The 22,941-nt window shown below is 37.8% G+C and overlaps 2 protein-coding genes across 3 annotated transcripts in view; both read right to left on the bottom strand.

The window, feature by feature from the left end:
- Nucleotides 1-647, bottom strand: part of TRPC1 (transient receptor potential cation channel subfamily C member 1) — a 69,924-nt gene extending 69,277 nt beyond the window's left edge. Inside the window, exon 1 of the mRNA XM_045851295.1 lies at nt 31-647. Coding sequence (XP_045707251.1) covers nt 31-205 — 175 coding nt within the window. The 5' untranslated portion in view covers nt 206-647. The remainder of the gene's footprint in view (nt 1-30) is intronic.
- Nucleotides 648-4,914: 4,267 nt separating this feature from the next.
- The window catches only part of PLS1 (plastin 1), a 99,088-nt gene continuing 81,061 nt past the window's right edge, over nt 4,915-22,941 (bottom strand). For both annotated transcript variants that reach the window (XM_045851297.1, XM_045851296.1), the window contains exons 12-16: nt 22,384-22,498; nt 13,370-13,503; nt 12,794-12,917; nt 5,912-6,036; nt 4,915-5,670 (exon numbers count right to left, since the gene is read on the bottom strand). In XM_045851297.1, the coding sequence (XP_045707253.1) occupies nt 5,535-5,670; nt 5,912-6,036; nt 12,794-12,917; nt 13,370-13,503; nt 22,384-22,498 (634 nt within the window). In that variant the 3' untranslated portion in view covers nt 4,915-5,534. The remainder of the gene's footprint in view (nt 5,671-5,911; nt 6,037-12,793; nt 12,918-13,369; nt 13,504-22,383; nt 22,499-22,941) is intronic.

The following is a 22,941-nucleotide window of genomic DNA, read 5'->3' as shown; positions in this document are numbered from 1 at the left end:
TCCGAGCAGAGGAAGGGGCTGAGGTCTCACCCTTGTCGCACGCCAGCAAGAACAGCTTCTCATTCAGAGTGTTTTCCTCCTTCACCTCCCGCACATCCTTTAGCGCCATCACCTCGTTCGGCGGGGAAGAGGAGGATGGGGAAGAAAGCAAGGAGGAGGAGGAGGCGCCCGAGGGATCCGTGCCCGGATACAGGGCCGCCATCATCGCGTCCCATGCAGGGGGCAGGCCAGGAGACAGGGGCGCAGCGCACTCTGACCCCAGTCCCACCCCAGGGCTGGAAAAGGGATGGGTCGTTCCCAGGGCTGCCTCTGAGCGCGGCCCGTTGGCCCCGAAGGGCGTCGCGTCCTCCGGGAGCCAGCACTCGCCCTCCACGGACAGCCCCAGGTTGGTGGCAGCGCATGCACGGCCTCGCGGCCAGCGCCCCCTCCCCAGCCGCCTGCGCCCCGGCCGAGCTGGTCCTCGCCGGTCCGGGGACGACAGAGTGGCTGGTGCCAGGGCGGTGGCCGAGAGCGGGGCCGTGCCAGGAGCCGCAGCGGCCGCGTGGTGGCGGCCCGGTCCAGGCAGAGGATGGGAGAGCAGTGGGTGACAAGCTCCGAGAAGTGACTCTACGAACGTTGGGGTCCAGATCTGTGAGAACCGCAGGCAGAGCTGCGTCCCCAGGAGAGATGCTCACGACTCTCCTCACGTCATCTTCCGCTACGCGTCAGCTCTGACAGTGGGTGGAGCCTGCAGTGAGGCCAGGTTGGGCGGTAGGCGGGGCCTGAAGGTGGGCGTGGCCTAGGCCGCCCCGCCCTGTCCCGCTCCTAGAATACTGCCTGGTGCCAGACAGCTGCTTCCAAGGAGGAGGGCGGGCACAGCCTCGACTTCTCTCTGAGTCCAAGATGATCTCCCAGCTGTTCCCTGCAGCACAGAAGTAAATAACGCACTGTATGGCTCGTCGAGTCGCTGACAACGTAAGTTCAGTTGAACCCGTTTGTAGAATTGTCAGATTATTTCATATTCCTGTGTCCTCTGCCTCGCCGAGGCCAGAAGTGTCTGGTGTACTTATATTGTGCTAGCCACCGCATTTCTTAAGACTCCTGTTTTAACAGCTCGTTTGTGATTAGGACCACCCGTAGCATTCCTGATGCCATACATTTACTTGCATGTAATTCAGGGCTATTGACACGTAACCATAGGCAAGCACTTTTATAGGATCCACTCTGCATCACAGCCCTTCAATGGTTTCATCTTCACATTTATAAATATGTTTAAAAGGTGAGTATTATTTAGGCAAAAGCTAACTGAAGCACACACGTGCTACTTCCTTGAATAATTTCTTTTTTTACTCAAGCTTTAATTTAAAGCTGATTCCTTCACCTTTAAAACCTGGAGGGTGAGGGTGTCCTGGAAATTATTTGGCTTGAATAATTGTTACTGCTTCCTGCAACCAACCGTACAAAAATTGTGCCTTCAAGGCTTTAGGTTTGTAAGGCAACACATAAATTTACTTCCAAGTATCTTGTATTTGAGGGAAATACATCTTGTTCTGTTCAGATTGTTTTGTTCTATCCTGTCCCTGCCAACACCAACTCCCAAGTTTCTTAAATCTTTCTCATCATTCAAAGTCCTCTTTAGATCTTCTCTAAGAGGCCTTGCTAGACAGGATTGCCCACGTTTTCAAACATTTTCATGTGTTTACTTCAAAATAGTAAATTATCTATTGAATCACTTTAGCCTTGTAAAAAATCTTGTAATAGGTTGTAAATGTCCCCCATTGTACAATGTTAAGTTCAGTTCCAAGTTTGTGTATTTGCTGGAATGTCAAAGTTGCTCATTTTAAGTTTTTGGCCAGTGAACACAGTGCTACATATTTGGGTTTATGTGTGTGAGCTCATACAGTAAAACTTTTACTCAGCCGAACCACTCTAACCAAGACCCATCCAAAAATTCAAGTGTTTGATGGTAAAAATTTAGATGGCGCAGAGTTATACATATCACTTTTAAGTTTATGCAAGCTTCTCGGTTTAGGTAGTCCCATAGAACTTCAATGGTGCTGGATTGATTTCTTAGATTCAGGGGGAGTTTGCTCTTTGTTACCCAAAAGAATTACGAGGCATTCCAAAATATTATAGGGGTTTTCTTCCTTCAAAGTAAGCCTGTGTTGCAAGTGTATCCTGTTACTCTGAAGTCTTGGAATCAACTCAAATGCAGACAATTCTCTCTTGCCTCTCTGGCACATTCTTTATCTAGCACAAAGTGGGAGTATTTTAACATCACCTACATGATGTTTATTATGCATCCATAATGTGGAGACCAATGATGGAGTTACAACGAATGATGGAATGCAAGATTCAGAAGTAGCACATTACTCAGAGCAAGTTACCAAAGTATACAAGAGCCATCTCCAACTCCTGTTAAGAGAAAACCCAGATTCCGATCTAGTCCTATAAGTAACATAGACTCTTGTCTACATCTCCAAACTCCCTACCTCTCCTTCACTACTACTAGGCCATATTTGCCTAGTTCTTTTCCTAAAATGCCTACAAGCCTCTTCCTGTTTCACAGCCTTTGCACTTGTTCCCTCTGCTGAACACTTACATCTAGCTCATCATTCATATTGCCCAAATATCACATCCTTACAGACCTTCCCTGACTACCCAAACTAAAATAATCTTCACCCCAGTTCCCAAGTCAGTCTCTATCACATTACTGTTTTGTTTTTCCCACTACATTTATCACTACCTAAAATTCCCATTTGTTTATCATGTCTCCCTTTCCACGGATAGAAGATTCATGAAATCATGAAACTCTCTCTATTTTTTTCTCTGCTGGATCTCCAGGGACTAACATCATACCTGGTTCACAATAGACAAATTTATGTTATTGAATTGGTTGATTCAACAAAATTACTTCAGCACAAACTAAATGTGTAGTAATGTGCATTTGGTCTTTACTAAAATTGTTCATGTTAAAAGACCAGAGAACTGCCCTGGCCTGGTAACTCAGCTGGTTGGAACATGGTACCATATACCAAAGGGTTGCAGGTTCCATCCCCCGTTGGAGTACACAAGGGAGGCAACTGACTGATGTTTCTCTCTCACTTACTGCTTTCTTTAAAATCAATGAGCATATCCTCAGGTGAGAATTTTTTTTTTAAAAGACCACAGAACCACTTTTCTTCCCAACTGTATTTTGCCATGTATAATGTGCACATTTTTGCCCAAATTTTGAAGGGAAATATAAGGACGTGCATTATACATGGGTAGTACTAATTCTGTATCTATGTAAATTTTATATTCTTTTATTTATGCTTATGTGTTAAAAGTGTAACTCTAGAAAGCAAAAATTTCTCGTACCACAACGTGTTCAGAAATAAATGCTAAAATTCCTTTCTAATACAAAAAGCAACTATCTAAATATAAATAAATAAATAATTGAATTTAAAAATTAAAACAAAAGATTTTTTTTCCTGAAAGTTTGAGCCAAAATCATGGGTGCACATCATACATGGCAAAATACGATAATACATTTTGGGGTTTTTTTTTTGTTTGTGTGTTTTTTTTAAAGATTTTTATTTATTTATTTTCAGAGAGGGAAGGGAGGGAGAAAGAGAGAGAGAGAGAGAAAAACATCAATGTGCAGTTGCTAGGCGTCATGGCCTGCAACCCAGGCCATGTACCCTGGACTGGGAATCGAACCTGCGACACTTTGGTTCGCAGCCCGAGCTCAATCCACTGAGCTATGCCAGCCAGGGCTCATTTTTTTTTTTGGTTTTAATAATTAGTTTAACAATTAGTTTTACTAACTAGTAATTAGGAATTTTGTTTTACTAATTATTTTGGTTTCTCTTTCTGGAAAATTACCTTATGAGAGATACATTTTCATAGTTGTTATATTTTTCTTTAAATGAAATAAATACACATTTGTACATACACAGAATTTTTATTAAATATACATTGTGAGAAAAAGAACACACTAAAGTGCTAATTTCACATAAATCAGATAACTTAATAAATATAATGGTGAAAATGAAAAGGAAAAATATGATTTAAATAATTTCGCAAAAGAGCAGGAACATATCTTAATTGTCATATAAGAAAACAATCATCAAAATATAAAAAGAAAGGAAATCTCTCTTGTAGAAGAATATATTTCATAGTTCCACCTGTTGATAATTTCAGTTAAAAATTCTATTCTAGACACATGAGCAGTTTCACTTGTACTGAAATATACCTTTTAATCAGTGGTAAAAAGGAGAGTTAGACTTCTCATTCACACCGACACAAAGCAACAGCTTTTTTGTTGCACAGCAGTTTCACTGGCACTAATAGTGGAAGATGAATGAAGTAGACTTCTGAATTCAATTGTTAGCAAAGAATCTCTCTACTGCTAAAAATTCAGACAAAAATAGGTCTCAGGTAACACACTCATTAAGCAAACATTGCCATCTTGTAGAAGGCTATGGAAAAAAACATGTGAAAATACTCTATTTTGAATAGTAAGTAGCTTTCTGCTAAAGAAATTCAGTGGGCAGGTTCTAAGTTATTTAGGGCTTCAGTATAAATCAAAATTAGCATCTATAATATGAAGCTAACATTATAGTGTCAACATGTCTTGAAATTATCTAGCCAATGCTTGGCTATAAATATTTGGAAGAAGTCAGTTGAAAAATATATGCACATCAAAAATGAGTATTTCTAAAAGAAATGTTTATGTATCAAATATCTACAAACTGAAAAGTACACATGGTGTGGGGGTCACAATAAATACTTGGCTGACTTACCAATTATACATGATGTTTAAGAAAACCCAGATAATCCAGGTGAAAAAAAATATGTATACACACATTTCTCTAATGACATCCCTACAAACATATGTGCTCTGCCTGTCATTACCCAGCTAGCACATGTAAAGTATTGATGCAATTAAAATTACGTTTTAAGTAATTTTACTTAAGCTCTGGCTTTTTACATAAGAGAATGAACTTTGGGGTTTATTCAGGAGTAACATGTGTAAAATATTTAATGTTAATAGAACAATACTTGTCACTTAAAAGTTTTAAACAATACAGAAATTTACAGAAAAGTTGAAGTTTTAGACCACTGCACATAGAGGGGAAAAAACAGAGGGATTAAGCTGAATTATGACTTTGAATACTTTTATGATCAAAATTAACAGATACACACACAAATCAAAACACATTTCACAGTAGGACTTGCAAAAAATTTTTTGTATTGGTCTATTTTAAACCATGAGAAAGAAGGAATTAGTCTTGTTATAATGAGAATTTCAGGAAATGAAATTAATTTTATCATGAAATATCAGTTTGATAATGAACATATTCTATTAACAGTATCTACTAGTAAAGTAGTTGTGTTATCCAAAAAGGTCAACAAACTCTAGTATGAACAGGATATTGAACTCATTAGTGAATTTTACAACTGTTTTGAGCATACAAATAATCTCTGGTTTTATACCCACTACATTTCAGAATTCTGTAAACTGTGAGGCATTCAATATGTTTAATGTGGCAGAAAATCATACTTAATGTTTATTTTATTCTGTTCAGTCCTTTTCCCATTAAACATGCAAACACCGTCATAACCATCTTTGGTTTCACTTCTACGAGGTCATCAGGTAAGGCGTATATCCGGGCACCGATCTTTCGAGCCACTGAAATGGCATATCTTGAAAAGACAAGAAAGATATCTTGGTATTTGTTATCTACTGTGTTTTCACTTAATATGTGTTAACAAAAGAATTAAGATTTAACTTTACAAAAAGGTTATGTTTTTATGAGTCTTAAATCATATTCCCTACACAAACTGTACTTTACAATGTGAATTTTAAGAACATTGTAACCTTACCTGCAAGGATTTAAAAAAATTAAAAAGTCACTACATTCTAACATAAACCATAAAAGCTTACTTAGCATTGTTTAGCTTGTCTTCATCAGAAAGGTCTTCTCGCCTTATCATTTCTTGACGAACTGCATTTGGTGCAATGGCATCTATTAAATCTAGGACAGGTAAACTAGTGCTAATAGATCTGTCCTAAAAAATAAAGAATACATGAATATTCATATCAGACTAGAAGGTCATAACCACAAAACTGAGGGCAATTTATAAATTTTCTTTACACTTATCATTCAGATTTTCTGCAACCAGCACAAATCACAAACCATTCAAAATACACGTCTGCCCTGGCAGGGTGGCTCAGTTGGTTAGAAGGTTATCCCATACACCAAAAGTTTGTGGGTTTGATTCCTGGTCAGGGCATATACCTACCTACATTTCAGGTTGAATCCCTGGTTGGGGCATGTATGGGAGGTAACCAATCAATGTTTTGTTTGTTTTCCTTCCTTCCTTCCTTCCTTCCTTCCTTCCTTCCTTCCTTCCTTCCTTCCTTCCTTCCTTCCTTCCCCCCTCCCTCCCTCCCTCTCCCTATTTCTCTAAAATCAATAAGCATATTTATTTTTAAATTAATGAATAAATAAAATACACTTTTCCTTCCATCTTTCCATCTTTCCAGAGCTTACAGTGTAGAGAGTTGTCACCACACCTAAGGTTTGTGGATATGATGATTCCTAAAGTGTGCTAACTACAGCATTTATTCTATAAAAAATAAATAGCTTTTGAAAGGGAGAAGATAAATTTTAAATGAATACTTTTGCAATTTTAGTAATAATATATTTTTTAGAGCATGGATTCCTAAGCCTTCACTTAATATTTTTTCAGAAAGAAAAGTGATAGTGGAAAGGAACTAATATCTACAAAGGCATTATTTTCATTGCCTTACATGTTCAGCTTATTTAATCCCTAAAGATAAAGAATATAAATTTCACAGAGCTCAAGTGATTTGTTCACAAAACCAGTAAGTACAGAATCACTATTTGAACCCATAACTGCCCCACTCCAAGATTCTCTACAGCTAAATTCCAATGGATAGAGCATTGCAGTTGAAGTCAGAAATCCTGGTCTGAAGCGATGTTACCATTTACTAGTACTTGCACAAATTATGTGTTGTCTCTCAGCTTGAATAGTGGCCACTGTTGGTTGCCTATCCACAATCTACTCCTTACTATATAACTTTCTCCAGCCTAACAAAATTCACATTTTGCTCTGTATTCACACTTCCCACACATGGATATGTGCTCCAAGGAAAACTGACCCCCTCCACAGCCCCAGGGGTGTCCTGAATTAGTCTAGGCCAGGGGTGTCAAAGTCATTTTCACTGGGGGCCACATCAGCCTCACAGTTGTCTTCAAAGGGCCGAATGTAATTTCAACTCCTTAGCAGTTAAAGAGTCATTACATTTATACAGTCCTAAAATTATTTTGGCCCTTTGAAGGCAACCATGAGGTTGATGTGGTACCTGTGAAAATGAGTGTGACACCCCTGTCTAGATCATGAATTCTGAGGGTGGGGTGATCAAGTTACTCTTTTTATCTATACAGATGTAACATTCAGTAACATCTATGTTGTTAAAATTTCATGGGGGAGGAGTGTTTAGGAAGAAAATGTCTAAAAAGACTTCTTGGGTGAACAATAATGAAAAACAGTTTGAAAAACATTGGTCTAAGCCACACAGAGTCTAAGCCACACTTATTTAATTCAGGCCTGATTTAATTTAATTGGAGGCCCTTCCTATTCGGGAAGAGTATGGAAAGCCAGCAGTTCCTCCTCTTAGCTGTGAATGACAGGATAAAACCTCTGTTACCGCAAGTGATCCTGTAACCAAGAGGAGAACCAGCTTTAGGGTGAAGATGGCCGTTTAGATGGCAAAGCAGAGATGGACAAAAATCTGAGTCCTGAATGACACACTTCAATTACTAGCTCAGCCAAGTCTGAAGTCTATGCTACACCTCTGGATTTCTGCTGTTGTTCTGTAACTTTACTTTTGGTTTAAAGCACTTTAAATTGGGTTTCTGTTACTTGAAGTCAAAACACTCTTCCTAATTATTACAATGGAAATGTCACAGGACTCCTATGTATATTAAGATAATATAAGTGAAACCATCCAGTACAGTTCCTAGCCAAATGTCATTAATATTTGATAAAACATTGAAATAGAGTAATAGGTTGCTCTCTTGGGGCCATGATCTATGGGTCACTGCATTTATCGATTTCAGAAAAATTATATTCTTCATTTTCAGGGATGTTCATTGCATGAAACATTTGAGGGGCATAGAAATAGAGGGGTACAAATAATTAGGGTCTTTCAGCCTGTCTCATGCTACTAATTGGGATTTGTTTTTTGGCATCTCACAGCTGTTTTTCCAATGTGTAGTCTGCAGAACACCTACATGAAAATCATCTGAGGTGCTTGTTAAAAGCATAAATTTATCCCTATGCTCAAATTCATGAGTCTGTGGATGGGGCTAGGAGTCCACATTTTTAATAAGCTTTCTAGATGCACACTACATTTTCTAAAATTAAACTTAACATCAATGTAATTATAATAAATTGATAATTTCTATGCACTTGCTTTTTGTAATATTTTGTGGTGATTCAAAAACAGACAAGTGTCTTAGTTGTGCTATATTTAGATCATTTATTGACATATTTGTGAGAGTTTTTAAGTTTGGGGAAAATTGTTCATTTGTTTTATTTTGTTTCTCAGCTTTACTGAGGTGAAACTGACAAATGAAGTTGTGAGATATTTGAAGTGTATGTCTTGATGTTATTTATATATTGTGAAAGGATTCCTCCCATCTAGTTAATCAACACATCCATCAGCTCTTCTACTGACATATTTATTTTTATATGTTATGATGAAAACATGTAAGTTCTACTCTCAGCAAAATTCAGCTATACAATATAGTATTAACTACGGTCACCGTTTCATATATTAGATCCTCAGATTTTATTAATCTTATAGCTGAAAGTTTATACCCTTTGTGCTATTTTAAATATTTCTTCACTTAAATATAGGAAGCAAGGATTTTTCCACCTATTTCCCTGTGATTCATTTTAGGAAAAACTTTATTGAGTTGAATGAAAACTTAAGTTTTAAAGATTATATGAGATCCCTTATTTCCTATTTCCAAGAAAACAGGCCTATCTTCCAACTCCTCTGATTTGTATATTACCAATGAAAAACATTTTACTTTTGCAAAGGAGTAGGGGTTCTAGTAAAACCCTTGGTTTAGTATATAAATGTATTTTCATCATTTTCCTTCCACATTCCTTAACTTACTCATAAAGAAACCACTTAAATAAAATGAATATGTAGAATCTTAAAGACAACTAGCCTAGAGTTAGGCTAGGTTTTTCAAGATAATGAATTATACCATCTCTTTTTTCTTAATTTGACATGCATTCCTATTAGAACATTCCATTCCATTGTTCCTCCTGTCATTTCTGAAAGTCAAAGTGGGAGGAAAATGATGTGGCTGCCGGAGTTCCCTAAAAAGCCTACAGGAACCTTTCAGCATGTGATGCTCTTTAACATACTGGCAGTACCAAGAGCTTAGGAAGCCTCACTTATTGAGCCCCTAATATGTGCCACATACTACTGAGCACTTTGTATTTCTCAACTTATTAGGCTGACAACAAACTCAGAAGATAGGTACTATTAATATTTACATTTTAAATATGGGAAAACTGAGGCACAGAGAAATTAATAATTTTCCTAAGGTCACACAGCTACTAAATGATAAGCAACAAGTAAATTTAGCTTTATTCATCAAGAGATGTAGATCAGATGCTAATATAAACTGCTAAGGTTTCTATATAACACATGCCCTTCTTGTGTGCTTCCTGCTTCACTTAGCTGATTTCTCCAGTATTACTGACACCCCATCGGATTCCAGTTTTCTCATTTGCCTCCTTCCCTGAAGAGTGAGCTCTTTGAAGGCACTGTGTCGCTACTATGACTAGCAAAGCACCTGACACAAGGTAAGCTTTGAATACAGGGGATGGCAAAAGTAGGTTTACAGCTGTTTGTATAGAAAAAGACATGCAGGTTATGATTATTACAGTAGTTTTATTAACTCAGGAGAATGTCACAATGCAGCTGCCCACTTTTGATCACCCTTGCATTTATGGAATGAATGAGCAATATGCCACACAGCTTATAAGTGGCTGAGCCGAAGCCAGACCCAGGGCCAGGAATGCCATCGCTTGGTTTTTCATCCTGTAGTTAGACATATCTGGGTGTGAAATCCAGCTATTCTGCTATAGATTGAGGGGGGAAAAGAAACAATAATGTGTACAATGCTTAGCATAGTGACACATAAGACTCAATAAATGGCATTGTGATTATTATTATTGGCTGATACACAACCTCCTTGTATTCTTGGTGAGGAAAATTACTTTGCCAGTAAAAGGGTAAATTTGCCTTTTATAAAATTTCTAGGTATAGCACTGCCTTAATTATGATTAATAGGTTCTTACTAATACTATTCATAGCTTTCAAACATACATAATGCCTTCTTACATTTGGAAAAAACCTTCCACCCTAACTGTACTTCAGCATTCGCTGCCACATTTCTTAACTATCTATACTCTCTAAAGGTTTTATTATCAAGCACCTACTAAATGTCAAGTGCTTCTGGAGTGTGTTTCTGCCACCTCACCTTTAAGTGAAACCATACTCGCAAGGCTACTTTTCTTGGTGAGTTCTCTCCCTTAAAGGGTTTGTGTACTCCCATTTTTCAACTATCTCTTCTATTCAACTGATCGCCAAGTCTGTATTCCCAGTTTTGTATCTCCTTTCATCCAACTCCTCACACTTCCTGAAAACTACCAAATGCAACAAGCATGAAACTGAATCCATCTTCATTGCAGCTACACCTCATGAAAATCCCATTTTTGTTATCATGTTTTCCATTTACCCAGGCTCCAAATCAAAAGTTTTTACTCCTCTCTCTCTCCCTAAATCAAGCATCCCTAAATCAAGCATCCAAATCCTACTTCTTCTTTTACAACAGCAAATAACTCTTCATTCTTAACACTCTCAGTGCCTACCCCAGACTCCAGATCCTTCATTTCACACCTTAACTCTCAGCCTCAGCTTCTTATGCACTGTCCTTGGATTTGAACCATTCTTCCTCCAACACATCCTGCTTACCACATTTGAGAACAATATTCCTAAACAGTCATTCTCCCTACAAGACTGACCTTACCAACATCCTGTGTTAAGGCCAGAATCCTCCACAATATCAGCCCAGGCTATATCTTGCATTATAACCCCTAGGAACCACGCTCTAGCCAAAGTATTTCTTCTAACCTTCTTGGACTTGCCTTTATTCAAGACAGACCCCTTGTAGCTTGTACCACCCCTCTTGTTCCCCACAAATTCAAATCCTTCCTCCTCTCTATGGTGCTTAAATCAAATTCAACTTTATCACTCTCCACAAATTCAAATCCCTCTTCTTTATAGTACTCAAATCAAATTCAACTCTATCCCTCTTCACTTTACTTGGACCATTCACTTGGAAATGATCGATTGGATTTATCCATTGTATTAGTTGCATTAATTCTTTGGTATTTATCATTTATTTTATAGTATCATTTCCTTCTCAGTTATACAAATTTGTCTTTCAAATAAATGGTGAACCCTCTGAGGGCCAAGTTAATTTCTTATACTCTATGTCTTCTTCTTTGCTTAGAAATGTGGCTAATGGTAAAAGCTCAATAAATATGTGTTATTTCATTCCTAAATATTTTGATTGTATTTGATTTAATTATATACATGCTTAAAATTTTTCACAAATATACAAAGGCGTATAATTCAATAAAGTAATTTTAATGAATAACTGTCAGAGAATTTTCTATGTCCCCTTTCCTATTGTACATTTTTAAGTTGTGTTTTATGTCTAAAATATGTAAAGATATATCATGGACTAATATGTTCATTTTTTAAAATAAACAACATTAAAAACTCAATATCATTAGTTCCTTCCATGATGTTAAAGAAAAAACACACTTGAACTAGGACTCAGGCAACATCTCTGCCAACCTCCAGATGTCCTGTTAAAGATAAAATCTATCAATTTCTGACATTTTTTCTGCTCCACAATGTTGTTAAATACATGAGCAAAGGCAAAGACAAGAATAAAGATGGGTAGATAACTCTTAGGAGAACTTAGGGATTCATCTCTTTGCACTCTCATTTCACTAAAAGATACAAATTGCTGATTTTTCACTTAAAATCACAAACACGAGGCTCACTCAATATGTATAAGCAGACATGCTTAGTTGCAGATAACATCAGCTTGCATGCAAAAGCAAAACAATGAAGATGCATGAAAATTAGTGGATGTGGATGTGCAAATTACATTTTGAATGCTTTATGAATCATCCACAAATGCTTGGAAGTGAGTGTTAAGTGCCATTATGAAGCCACATGACAATTTTTTTTTCCTACCAGTTTTCTCAATTCCCACTTGAATCCATTTGGCTGGCTCTGTTATGCCTTGGAAATGATGTCAATAGAATTCTGAGATTGCTGCTAGGGAGCACAAAACATTACAGGTCCTATAGAAACAGTGGGTTTTTAGCTATCTTTTTCATCTGACAGTTGAATTTTTGGCTCTATTCTATTTCTTTTTTAAGATTAGATGATCAGAGTCTGATAATACTAACCTGCATTTATACTCAATAGGACAACCAATCGAAACCTAAGAATTCAAACTGCATGCTTTTGATTTACACATACCAAATAATCAGTATGCCCAAGCTCACAAATTGTGTTCCTGATATATAAATTAATGTAGTTCTGAACCTAAACCAACATAATTCCCAATAAAAATTTCTTCCTAGACTTAATTTCTTATCAAAAAGATTTTAAATAGCTTTTAATTACCTTGAAGCTGGAAATAGAAGTATTTTTATTTGCATTTTTTAGAGTCTGGTTGACCCATTTAATTATAATTTCATCATTTACTTTTTCACCTTCTCCAAGATCTGATAACACATTCAATGTGTATCTGTAACAGAAAAGATGTGTATTTGAGACTGAAAGGGGTGAAATTTGCCCCACATCATTTATATCAATATTTAGATAAATATTTAAGAAATATTTCAGTTCTAATAAATATTTCTAATTATAGTCTGGTATTTGCACTTAGTTACATTCCAAAGTTACAAAGCTCAGTAATCAGAAAAACTATGATATGGTATTTAAAAAAAAATTAAAATGACTCCTCACAAGGCAGTTTTTAAGAGACATTAAAAACAGTGAGTGTTCTGAGAGATTTGTCCACTTTTAAAATGAAGAATTATTTGCAAAGAATATACTGTCAACAGTAAATCATTTAACAATTAATATTTTCATAGTATATTTCTTCTGTTTGTTATTCTTCAAAATGAACTAAAATTATAGTTCAAATGATTTGCTGAAGGAAACTCACAGTGTTGCTATGAACATACCAGCCCTTACCTTCTCATCAGCTGCCACACCAGCGCCAGAGTAAGTGTTGCATTCCCCTCGTTCAGGTCCTGCCCAGCAATGCCAACCAGGGAGAAGTTGGCTTTATTCTTCCCCAGGTCCACTGCATAGTTACAGTTTTCAATCTATACATAAGTAAAAGTGTTGGTATAAAAACAAATTTTAAAAGATACATCTCTGGAATGTGCGTACTTAGTTCAGTCATCTGTAAGATAACTATGGCAACACCTTAACTTTATATGACAGAATTCATTTCATAGTAACCCAGTGGAATTAAGAAAATAATTATTCCAACTTTATAGCTGAAGATATCCAAAGCACTGAGGGTTAACCTGGATAAACAACTGGCTGGGAAGTTTTAAGATCCTCTCTTACTTTAAAAGTCTTGACTGTCCAAGATTATACTGTCCAGATTAGTGGCAAATCTGTGACTAAAAACCTAGGTTCCCTGAATTCCATTAATAGAGGAAATAAATACAGTTTTGTCTAAACTTAAAATTAAGCAATAGAGAAGAAAGTGTTTCATTAACAGTTTAACATCATCTCCAATATTTTTTATCTGGATCTTATTCATCCTCTGAAATTCCACTTTTACCCCACTTTCTTCAACAAAGGCTTAATCTTAACTGTACCAGCTGATAATAATCCAACCCTAGTTTGAACTCCTGATAATGCTTATTTTGTAATGCATACGCACCATCATATAGTTAACTTAGCATTTTATGTACTTTCTTTTGCCAACCATAGCAAAGCTCCTTTTAAAGGGCAAAAACTATAATGTATACCAATCTATTATCATACTCTCCCCACACCACCTCAGCCCAGCACCCAGCACAGTGCCCTGCCTACGGTAAGAATCTGATTAAGGAACCCCAAGTAAATTATTTACACACATATATGATTTACATTATACACATAAAATTTCTATGTATTTGAGTATTTTATCTCCACCAAAATTATAAGCTCTTGTAATCTTGTAAAATATCACCAGTAGTAAAAACTACTTAATACTTTTTAGAATAAATTAAACTTCAGTTAAGAAAAATAGTATAACTGGTGTCTCCTGATTTTCTTTCCCAAATTAGTTGAGGCCTCATTATAAAACAATTCAATCTGGAATACATAGAAACGTATTTCTAAGAATAAAAAAATACTTCCAGAAAAAGTGAGAAAGGAGCCACCCAATCATAGATAATAACAGATAAAGGGGCCACCCAATAATTTACACAAATAAATGATTATTGTTCTTTAAAAAAGAGAATTCAAATTCCCAAAGGTCAGTGTGTAACAAATAAAAATGCAAAAATACCCTTTGAATCTGCTGTAATATCTGCTTAGTTCCCTTAATAAGTTAAATAAAATCTTTCATATGTATTCATTTCCTTAAAATACAGGGAAATAAATAATATCCCAATATTCTTATTTTTCCTAGTAGTCATATTACACCAGCAATTTAGTCTCCTACCAGAAGTATATGCTATAGAAATGCACAGATTTGAAAACAATGGAAGAGACTTCTACTTTATGGAAAACAACATCAAAGCTCTGATGATGTAACAGTGTGAATGGGAGAGAGAGATAAAACCCAACATATTTTCCAATGACATCCATTTCCTTAGGAAAATTTTCTAGCAAATCATAATAATCACTTAAATATAACATGTGTTATAATTAAAGGCCATTTGTTTTATAGTTTGACCAAAATTCCTGAGAGGGATAATGGTCAGAAAGGAGGTAAGAATTGCTAGTCTAGAGACCTGAGGTACTAGATATGACAAGCACTGAAAGGAAAAATGGAAATGAATGCTAGCATAAGAGAAAGATGTGTCCTAGGGGGAGGGAAAGAGGGAGAGAAAAGGAAGGAGCGGGGAGGGGAAAAAAGAAAGGGAGGGAGAGGGAGAGAAAGAGAGAAGTCCATGTGAGAGAGAAACATGGATTGGTTGCGTCCCCCTCACCTTGACCAGGGTTCAAACCTGCACCCAAGGTATTTGCCCTGAGCAGGAATCGAACCCTCAACCTTTCAATCCATGGGACAGTGCTCCAACCAACTGAGCCACCCGGACAGGGCTTTTTGGCAACATTTGATTCTAAATTTGGCAAAGCACTTAAGCTCTGAAAAGACACAAAACTAAAGGAAGAATAAGAAATCAGGTTCCTAGAAGTAAGCCATGCTATGGTAGTAGTTAACACTCTGAAAATAAATCTACTCCCTGAGAATGTAAATGCACAAAGTTCAGAGCACTGGGCAAGAACAGGAACTTAAAATTCCTGAAGCTGTCAGGCTAAAAATCTAGGGGGTTGTAAAAGGTAAGAATGAACACAACAAAAGGAAAAAAAAATGGGAGGGTGCAGTCTCATAGTGTTAATGGAAGAAATGATTACCAAGCACTTCAAATATTTTGAACAAAAGTAAAGCTTAGATCATTTGGAAAATGAGAAAAACCACATAATGGGACACTGAGGAAATAATGAAGAAAGACTATTTAAGTGGTGCAGCCTTATTAACTTTACATATGAAGCAAAGTGATATCTGGTGATGAATGTACAAAGTCCATAAAATAAGTCTCTATGATACTGGGTCATGAAAATACTGCTTCTTTAAACATCTTGAATTTATTTCAAGTCTTATGCTTCATTCTATAAACAGCTGTATTTGTTAAAAAGAAGCACTCTACCTATCATTCATTTGTGACCTCTTATAATTAACATATAAATTCCAGGTGCAATAACTGGTTTAATTTTTGTTTTCCTGTTACAATTTGCATCTGGAAAACTGAAAAACCTTACATGAAATTAGTTAACAAATTTTTCTGAATTCTACTTTCATGATTAGAATTGTAGACAAATCAAATAAAATTTAAAATGTAGGTATGTCTAACTACTAGATATATTGAAAAATATGAATATAAGCCTCTTATAATCATACTACTTATTTAACTAATTTTAATATCATGATGCATTTCCTTTTGTATTTTTAAAAATAGTTTTTAAAGTATAAATTCATTCTAGAAATGTGAAGAATAGAAGTCCTTTTGGAATGCATGCCTTTCTGTGTATATTTTAAACAAATTAGATTCATATGCATATGCCATTTTGTACCATTTCCATGTCACTATTAGTGAAATACTTAAAATGCTATTTTTCAAAAAGATTTTATTTTTTTTTGAGAGAGGGTAAGGGAGGAAGAAAAGGGGGGAGAGAAAATATCAATGTGTGGCTGCCTCTCACACACCCCCCACTGGGGACCTGCCCTGCAACCCAGGCATGTGCCCTGATGGGGAATCGAATCAGCGACCCCTTGGTTCACAGGCCAGCACTCAGTCCACTGAGCCACTGCAGGCAGGGCTTAAAATGCTATTTTTAATAATAAACCCTACCTCATCTATGGGTGTATCTTTTTTTATTAACCCATTATGGAACACCTAAATTATTTTGATTTTTTTGCTCTGTAAATATTGCTATGAGTATTTTGGCACACAATTTCCTATCTTTTTCATTATTTCATCAGGTTAGGTAATAAGTGAAAATAATTTTTTTTCAACCAGCCACTTTTTGCTTTGTGGGAAAATGCCTAACCAACTGAGTCATACCAGCCTGGGCTCAGTATTATTATTATTATTTTTAATTATATTTTATTGATTATGCCATTACAGTTGTCCTGATTTTTCCCTTTGCTCCCTTCCACCCAGCAGCCTCCACTCCCTAAGGCAATCCCCCTACAATTGTTCATGTGCATGGGTCATCCAAGTTAGTTCTTTGGCTATTCCATTTCCTAAACTGTACTTTACATCCCCATGGCTATTCTGTAACTACCCTTTTATACTGCTTAATTCCCTCACCTCTTCACCCCTTTCCACAAAAACCTCTCCCAACTGACAACCATCAAAACATTCTCTGTATCCATGATTCTGTCTCTGATCTTCTTGTTTGCTTAGTTTGTTTTTCAGATTCAATTGTTGGTAGATTTGTACTTATTGCCAATAAAGTCCCTTTAATGTTTCACATAATGGTTTGGTGACAATGAACTCCTTTGTTTTTCTTTGGCTGGGGAGCTCTTCATCTGCCCTTCGATTCTAAATGATGGTTTTGCTGGGTAGAGCAATCTTGGCTGTAGGTCCCTGCTTTTCATCACTTAGAATATTTCTTGCCAGTCCCTTCTAGCCTGCAAAGATTCTTTTGAGAAATCAGCTGACAGTCTTATGGGAATTCCCCTGTAGGTAACTAACTGCTTTTCTTTTGCTGCTTTTAAGATTTTCCCTTTATCTTTAACCTTGAGCATTTTACTCATGATGTGTCTTGGACTGGGCCTCTTTGTATCCATCTTGTTCGGGACTCTCTGAGCTTCCTAGACTTCCTTGTCTATTTCCTTCACCAAATTAGCAAAGTTTTCTTTCATTATTTTTTCAAATACATTTCCAGTTTCTTGCTTTCTCTTCTCCTTCTGGTACCCCCATGATGCAAATGTTGGACCTGTTGCAGTTGTCCCAGAGGCTTCTTATATTGTGTTTTTTTTTTTGGATTTTTTCTTCTTCTTCTTGTTCTGATTGGTTATTTTTTGCCTCTTTACGTTCCATAACATTTGATTTGACTCTCAGCTTCACACACTCTACTGTTGTTTCACTGTAAATTGTTCTTTATTTCAATTGTTGTATCCTTCATTTCTGACAATCTTTTTAATGCTGCTGAGATGCTCACTAAGTTCCTTCAGCATCCTTATTACCAGTGTTCTGAAGTCTGCATCTGATAGATTGCTTACCTCCATTTTGTTGAGCTCTTTTTCTAGAATTTTGATCTGCTCCTTCATTTGGGCCATTTTCTTTGTCTCACTTAAGCAGCCTCCCTGTGTTTGTTTCTATGTATTGGGTAGAGCTGCTCTGACTGTGTCTTGGAAGTCTGGCTAACTGTAACAGGTATCCTGTAGGGTCTGGTGGCACAGCCTTCCCTACCACCCAAGCTGGGTACTCGAGGTATGCCTTTTGTGTGTAGAGCTGAGTACATCCGCTTCTTGTAGTTGAGCCTTGGTTGTCACTGGCAGGTCAATAGGAGGGATTCACCCAGGCCTGTCAGCTGCAAGGATTGGCTGTGACCACTGATCACCAACATGTGCTCTCCATGGAAGATCAGCTCTGCAGAGGCAGGGTGATGGTGCTCCAGCGTGGTCTGTAACTGCCCACTGGGTATGCTGACACTAAGGTTTCCTGGGTGGTATGGGCTAAGGTCAGCTCCCACCTGTGTTTTATCTGGGGCCACCCTGCCTTAGCTATAGAGCAATCTGAAATGGATGCTACTTGTACTGGACTTGGAGATTCCCAGGTAAAGCCAAGCTGTGAATCTAGTCCAGCTTCTGCTAGTGTTGAACAACCAGGGCTCAATAAGGCCAGTAGTTGTAGTTTGAGAAGATTTAGGAAGTTTGTGCAGCATGAGTCCAGACATTCCAGACATTCGTATGGAAAAGCAGCTTGGGTGGGCTGGTAAGTTGGGTGGGGAGGAATCTCTGGAGATCTCCAAGGTGGGTCAAACAGTGTTAGCCAGCTTGCTGGCTTTGTAGGGGGAAGATTTAATAAAAGGACAATGGCCTCTGCTTGTTTTTTATAATATATTTTGATAATGCTATTACAGTTGTCCCATTATTCCTTTCATTCCCCTCCACCCTGCACATCCTCTCCCACCCACATTCCTCCCCTTTAGTTCATGTCCATGTGTCATAAGTTCTTTAGCTTCTACATTTCCCATACTATTCTTGCCCTCCCCCATCTATTTTCTACCTCCCATCTATGCTACTTATTCTCTGTACCTTTTCCCCCTCTCACTCCCCTGTTGCTAACCCTCCATGTGATCTCCATTTCTGTGGTTCTGTTCCTGTTCTAGTTGTTTGCTTAGTTTCTTTTTGTTTTGTTTTAGGTGTGGTTGTTAATAATTGTGAGTTTGCTGTCATTTTACTATGCATGTTTTTTATCTTCTTTTTCTTTGATAAGTCCCTTTAACATTTCATAAAATAAGGGCTTGGTGATGATAAACTCCTTTAACTTGACCTTATCTGAGAAGCACTTTATCTGCCCTTCCATTCTAAATGAAAACTTAGCTGGATAGAGCAATCTAGGATGTAGGTCCTTGTCTTTCATGACTTAAAATACTTCTTTCCAGCCCCTTCTTGCCTATAAGGTCTCTTTTCAGAAATCAGCTAACAGTCTGATGGGAACTCCTTTGTAGGTGACTGTCCCCTTATCTCTTGCTGCTTCTAGAATTCTCTCCTTCATTTTAATCTTGGGTAATGTAATTATGATGTGCCTTGGTGTGTTCCTTCTTGGGTCCAACTTCTTTGGGGCTCTCTGAGCTTCCTGGACTTCCTGGAGGTCTATTTCCTTGCCAAAATGGGGAAGTTCTCCTTTATTATTTGTTCAAGTAAGTTTCCACTTTTTACTCTTCCTCTTCTCCTTCTGGTACCCCTATAATTCAGATGTTGGAATGTTTAAAGATGTCTGGAGGTTCCTAAGCTTCTCCTCATTTTTTTGAATTCTTATTTCCCCATTCTTTTCTGTTTGGTTGTTTCTTTCTTCCTTCTGGTCCACTCTATTGTTTTGAGTCCCAGTTTCCTTCCCATCACTATTGGTTCCCTGTACATATTCCTTCATTTCTCTTATCGTAGCCTGCATTTGTTCATCTAATTTGCAACCAAAATCAACCAATTCTGTGAGCATTCTGATCACCAGTGCTTTGGACTGTGCATCTGATAGGTTGGCTATCTCTCAGTCGCTTAAAAGTACTGACTCTGGGGCTTTTAATTCTGTTTGAGCCATCTTTTTTTTTTCCTTTGGTCTGGACGCACCTGTTATATATGAGGGGCAGAGCCTTAGGTGTTCACTAGGGCGAGGCACCCCAGTCACTGGGTTGTGACACTGTATGTAGGGTGGGGGTCCAAGAGAAACAATGGCACCTGCTCTGCTCTCTGTCAGACCTCAGTCCCTTCTACCGCGTCCCCTGAGCAAACTGGTCCCCTCTGGTGCCGATTCCCGTGTGGGTGCGCTTTTGCACCCTATGGGACTTTCCAGTGACCTTTCCTGTGAGGCTGGGAGTCTCTCTCTGCATTTCAATCCCCACAGGTGTTTTCAATCAGTGTTCTGAGGCTCTACTTCCCAGCACTGTGATCCTGGGTTGTGCGCAGTGCCTTGCTTCACAATTCCTGCCTCTCTGGGTCTGCCGTTTGCCACCCCTTGGCCAGGGTCAGCAAGCTGCTACTTGCGCGCCCAGGGTCTGCCTGCTGTGGTCTTTTGTGCCTCGGATGTCTTACGCTCCCGATCCCAAAGCTCTCTGTTCTCCGCACTGCAACCCCCACCCGGCTGCCTGACTCCTCCCCTCCTACTGGTTAGGATCAACGGATCTATTTTAACTTGTTGGTTGTCTGACTTCCATACAGTTCAATTTTCTGTCAGTTCTGGTTGTTATTCTATTTCTAAATTATTGTTGTCCCTATGTTGGTTATGCCAGGAGGCACAGTGTGTCTACCTATGCCTCTATCTTGGCCAGAAGACCTCTGCCTGTTTTGATGCCAGACACTTCAGTTTCTCCCTGTATGCCACTAGTGCCTTTCAAGGTGCTAACCCACTGCTGGAGCTCAGGGGCAGTGAGTCTGAATAGGTGATTCCATAGGTGGGTTCTTGGAAGAGGAACTGCTTGGGGCTCCATAAGTTTCTTCCACTAACTCAATCCCCACTGGTTTTCACAGCCAGAAGCTGTAGGGACTTATCTTCTTGGCACTGGAACCCTGTGCTGGGGGGCCTGGTCTGCAGCTGGGACTCCTCACTCATGAGATATCCCTTCCAAATTTTTATTCACCACACATGGGTGTGGGACTAGCCCATTCCATGTCTGCACCTCTCCTACTAGTCTGGATGGATGTGGTTTCTGTAATTCCATAGTTGTCAGACTCCCATTCAACTCGAGTTCTAATGGTTCTGAGTAATGGTGGTTCTATATTTTAGTTATAATTTTGATGTGGCTATGCAAAGAGGCCAGCCATGTCTGCTTATGCTGCCATCTTGACTAGGAGTCCCAATAAGTGAAATTATTAAATCAAAGGACTTTTTGAAGATTACTGATATGCGTTACCAGACTGAATCTAGAAAGATTATACAACAAACATTTCCTCTAACAGTGAATGCAATACAATCTAATTGTTTATTTCAAATTGCATTTCTTGTGTATTATCCATTGTTCTTTTTCTATAAATTATTCACTCATATTGTCCACTTTACTATTCTACTACTATGATTTTGGTGATAGCAATCACATTTTAGAAGTTGATTTGTATGAAATATTTATGTTAAGGATATTAACTATTTACCATATTTATTGCTAATATGTCTCCAAGTTTATTATTTGTTTGCTTTTTAATTTTGCTTATGGTATTTACTTTTGTATACATAAGTTTAGAAGTCTCTTGGTAAAATTCTACCCTTTCTCAAAGGCTAACTCAAAAACCACCTCCTGCATGGACCTTCTCATGATACATGTACCCTGTAGGCTTTATTCCTTAGAAATCATAATATTTGCTTTTGTGTACACTGTACTGTACCATAGTTATACTCATATCTCCCTCACCTCCTTAGGGCTTCCTGAAGACCAATTCCATGCCTTGTACTATTTTATATATTGCATTGCCCTGTACAAGTATTCAATAAATATATGTTGAAAAATACTAACAAAAAACCAGTAAAGATTTGGCAAGTTCTGGCAATATAAAATAGTAATGCATTTATGGTGCATCTCAGACAACATTAAGTACTATAACTTGCTAAAGAGAAAAATGAATATATAAATTATCTCTGACTGGGAAAACTGCCTTCATCCTTCCAAACATGCATTAAAGCACACTTGTAAATAGGCTATTCAGCTTAACACATTTGGTTTGAATCAGAACTGTGAGAAGAGATCACACTTTACTAAGCTTTGAAAGAACTCTAAACCTTCTGTTTTATATCAAACAATAACAACATTATTTCATTCACCTTCTTCATGTTCCCTCCAAGGGCAGGATAAGGAGGTTTGTTAACATGGCTCCAGTTGACTGGCACGCGGATCATTTCATAGAGCTGGAAGATCACTAAAGCATCTGCGAGATCACTAAAACAGGAGGAAAAGAAGGTGAGGGCAGAGGAAATGTTGGCATTATCTAATTTCATTAAGCACACTGGAAATGGGCTTATGTCTTTAAAAATACAAAACAGTCATTTAATGATTAAAGAAGGACAGGATACATCATTTGACCCAGAACTTCTAGAGATCTGTCCAAAATTTTTTCATAAATGTTTACAGACCTATACATGTACAACAACATTCATTGCCATACTATTTATAAACTTGGGAATGACCTGAAGACCTGGCAGTAGAGGGCCACTGAATAAACGGTCCATACCATGGACTCCTGGACCACCATAAGACATAATGAGGCAGATTTCTATGTCCTAACATGAAAAGCTTTATAAGACATATTATGATTACAAAAGGAACTGGCAGAACACTGCATAGTTTGTTATTTCTCAAATTTATTTTCAAAATTGAGACCA

This window comes from Phyllostomus hastatus, unplaced genomic scaffold (assembly GCF_019186645.2).
Source record: "Phyllostomus hastatus isolate PE091 unplaced genomic scaffold, TTU_PhHast_1.1 phas_contig_86, whole genome shotgun sequence".
In the NCBI taxonomy this organism is placed as follows: Eukaryota; Metazoa; Chordata; class Mammalia; order Chiroptera; family Phyllostomidae; genus Phyllostomus; species Phyllostomus hastatus.
This window is presented reverse-complemented; position numbering and strand designations above follow the sequence as displayed.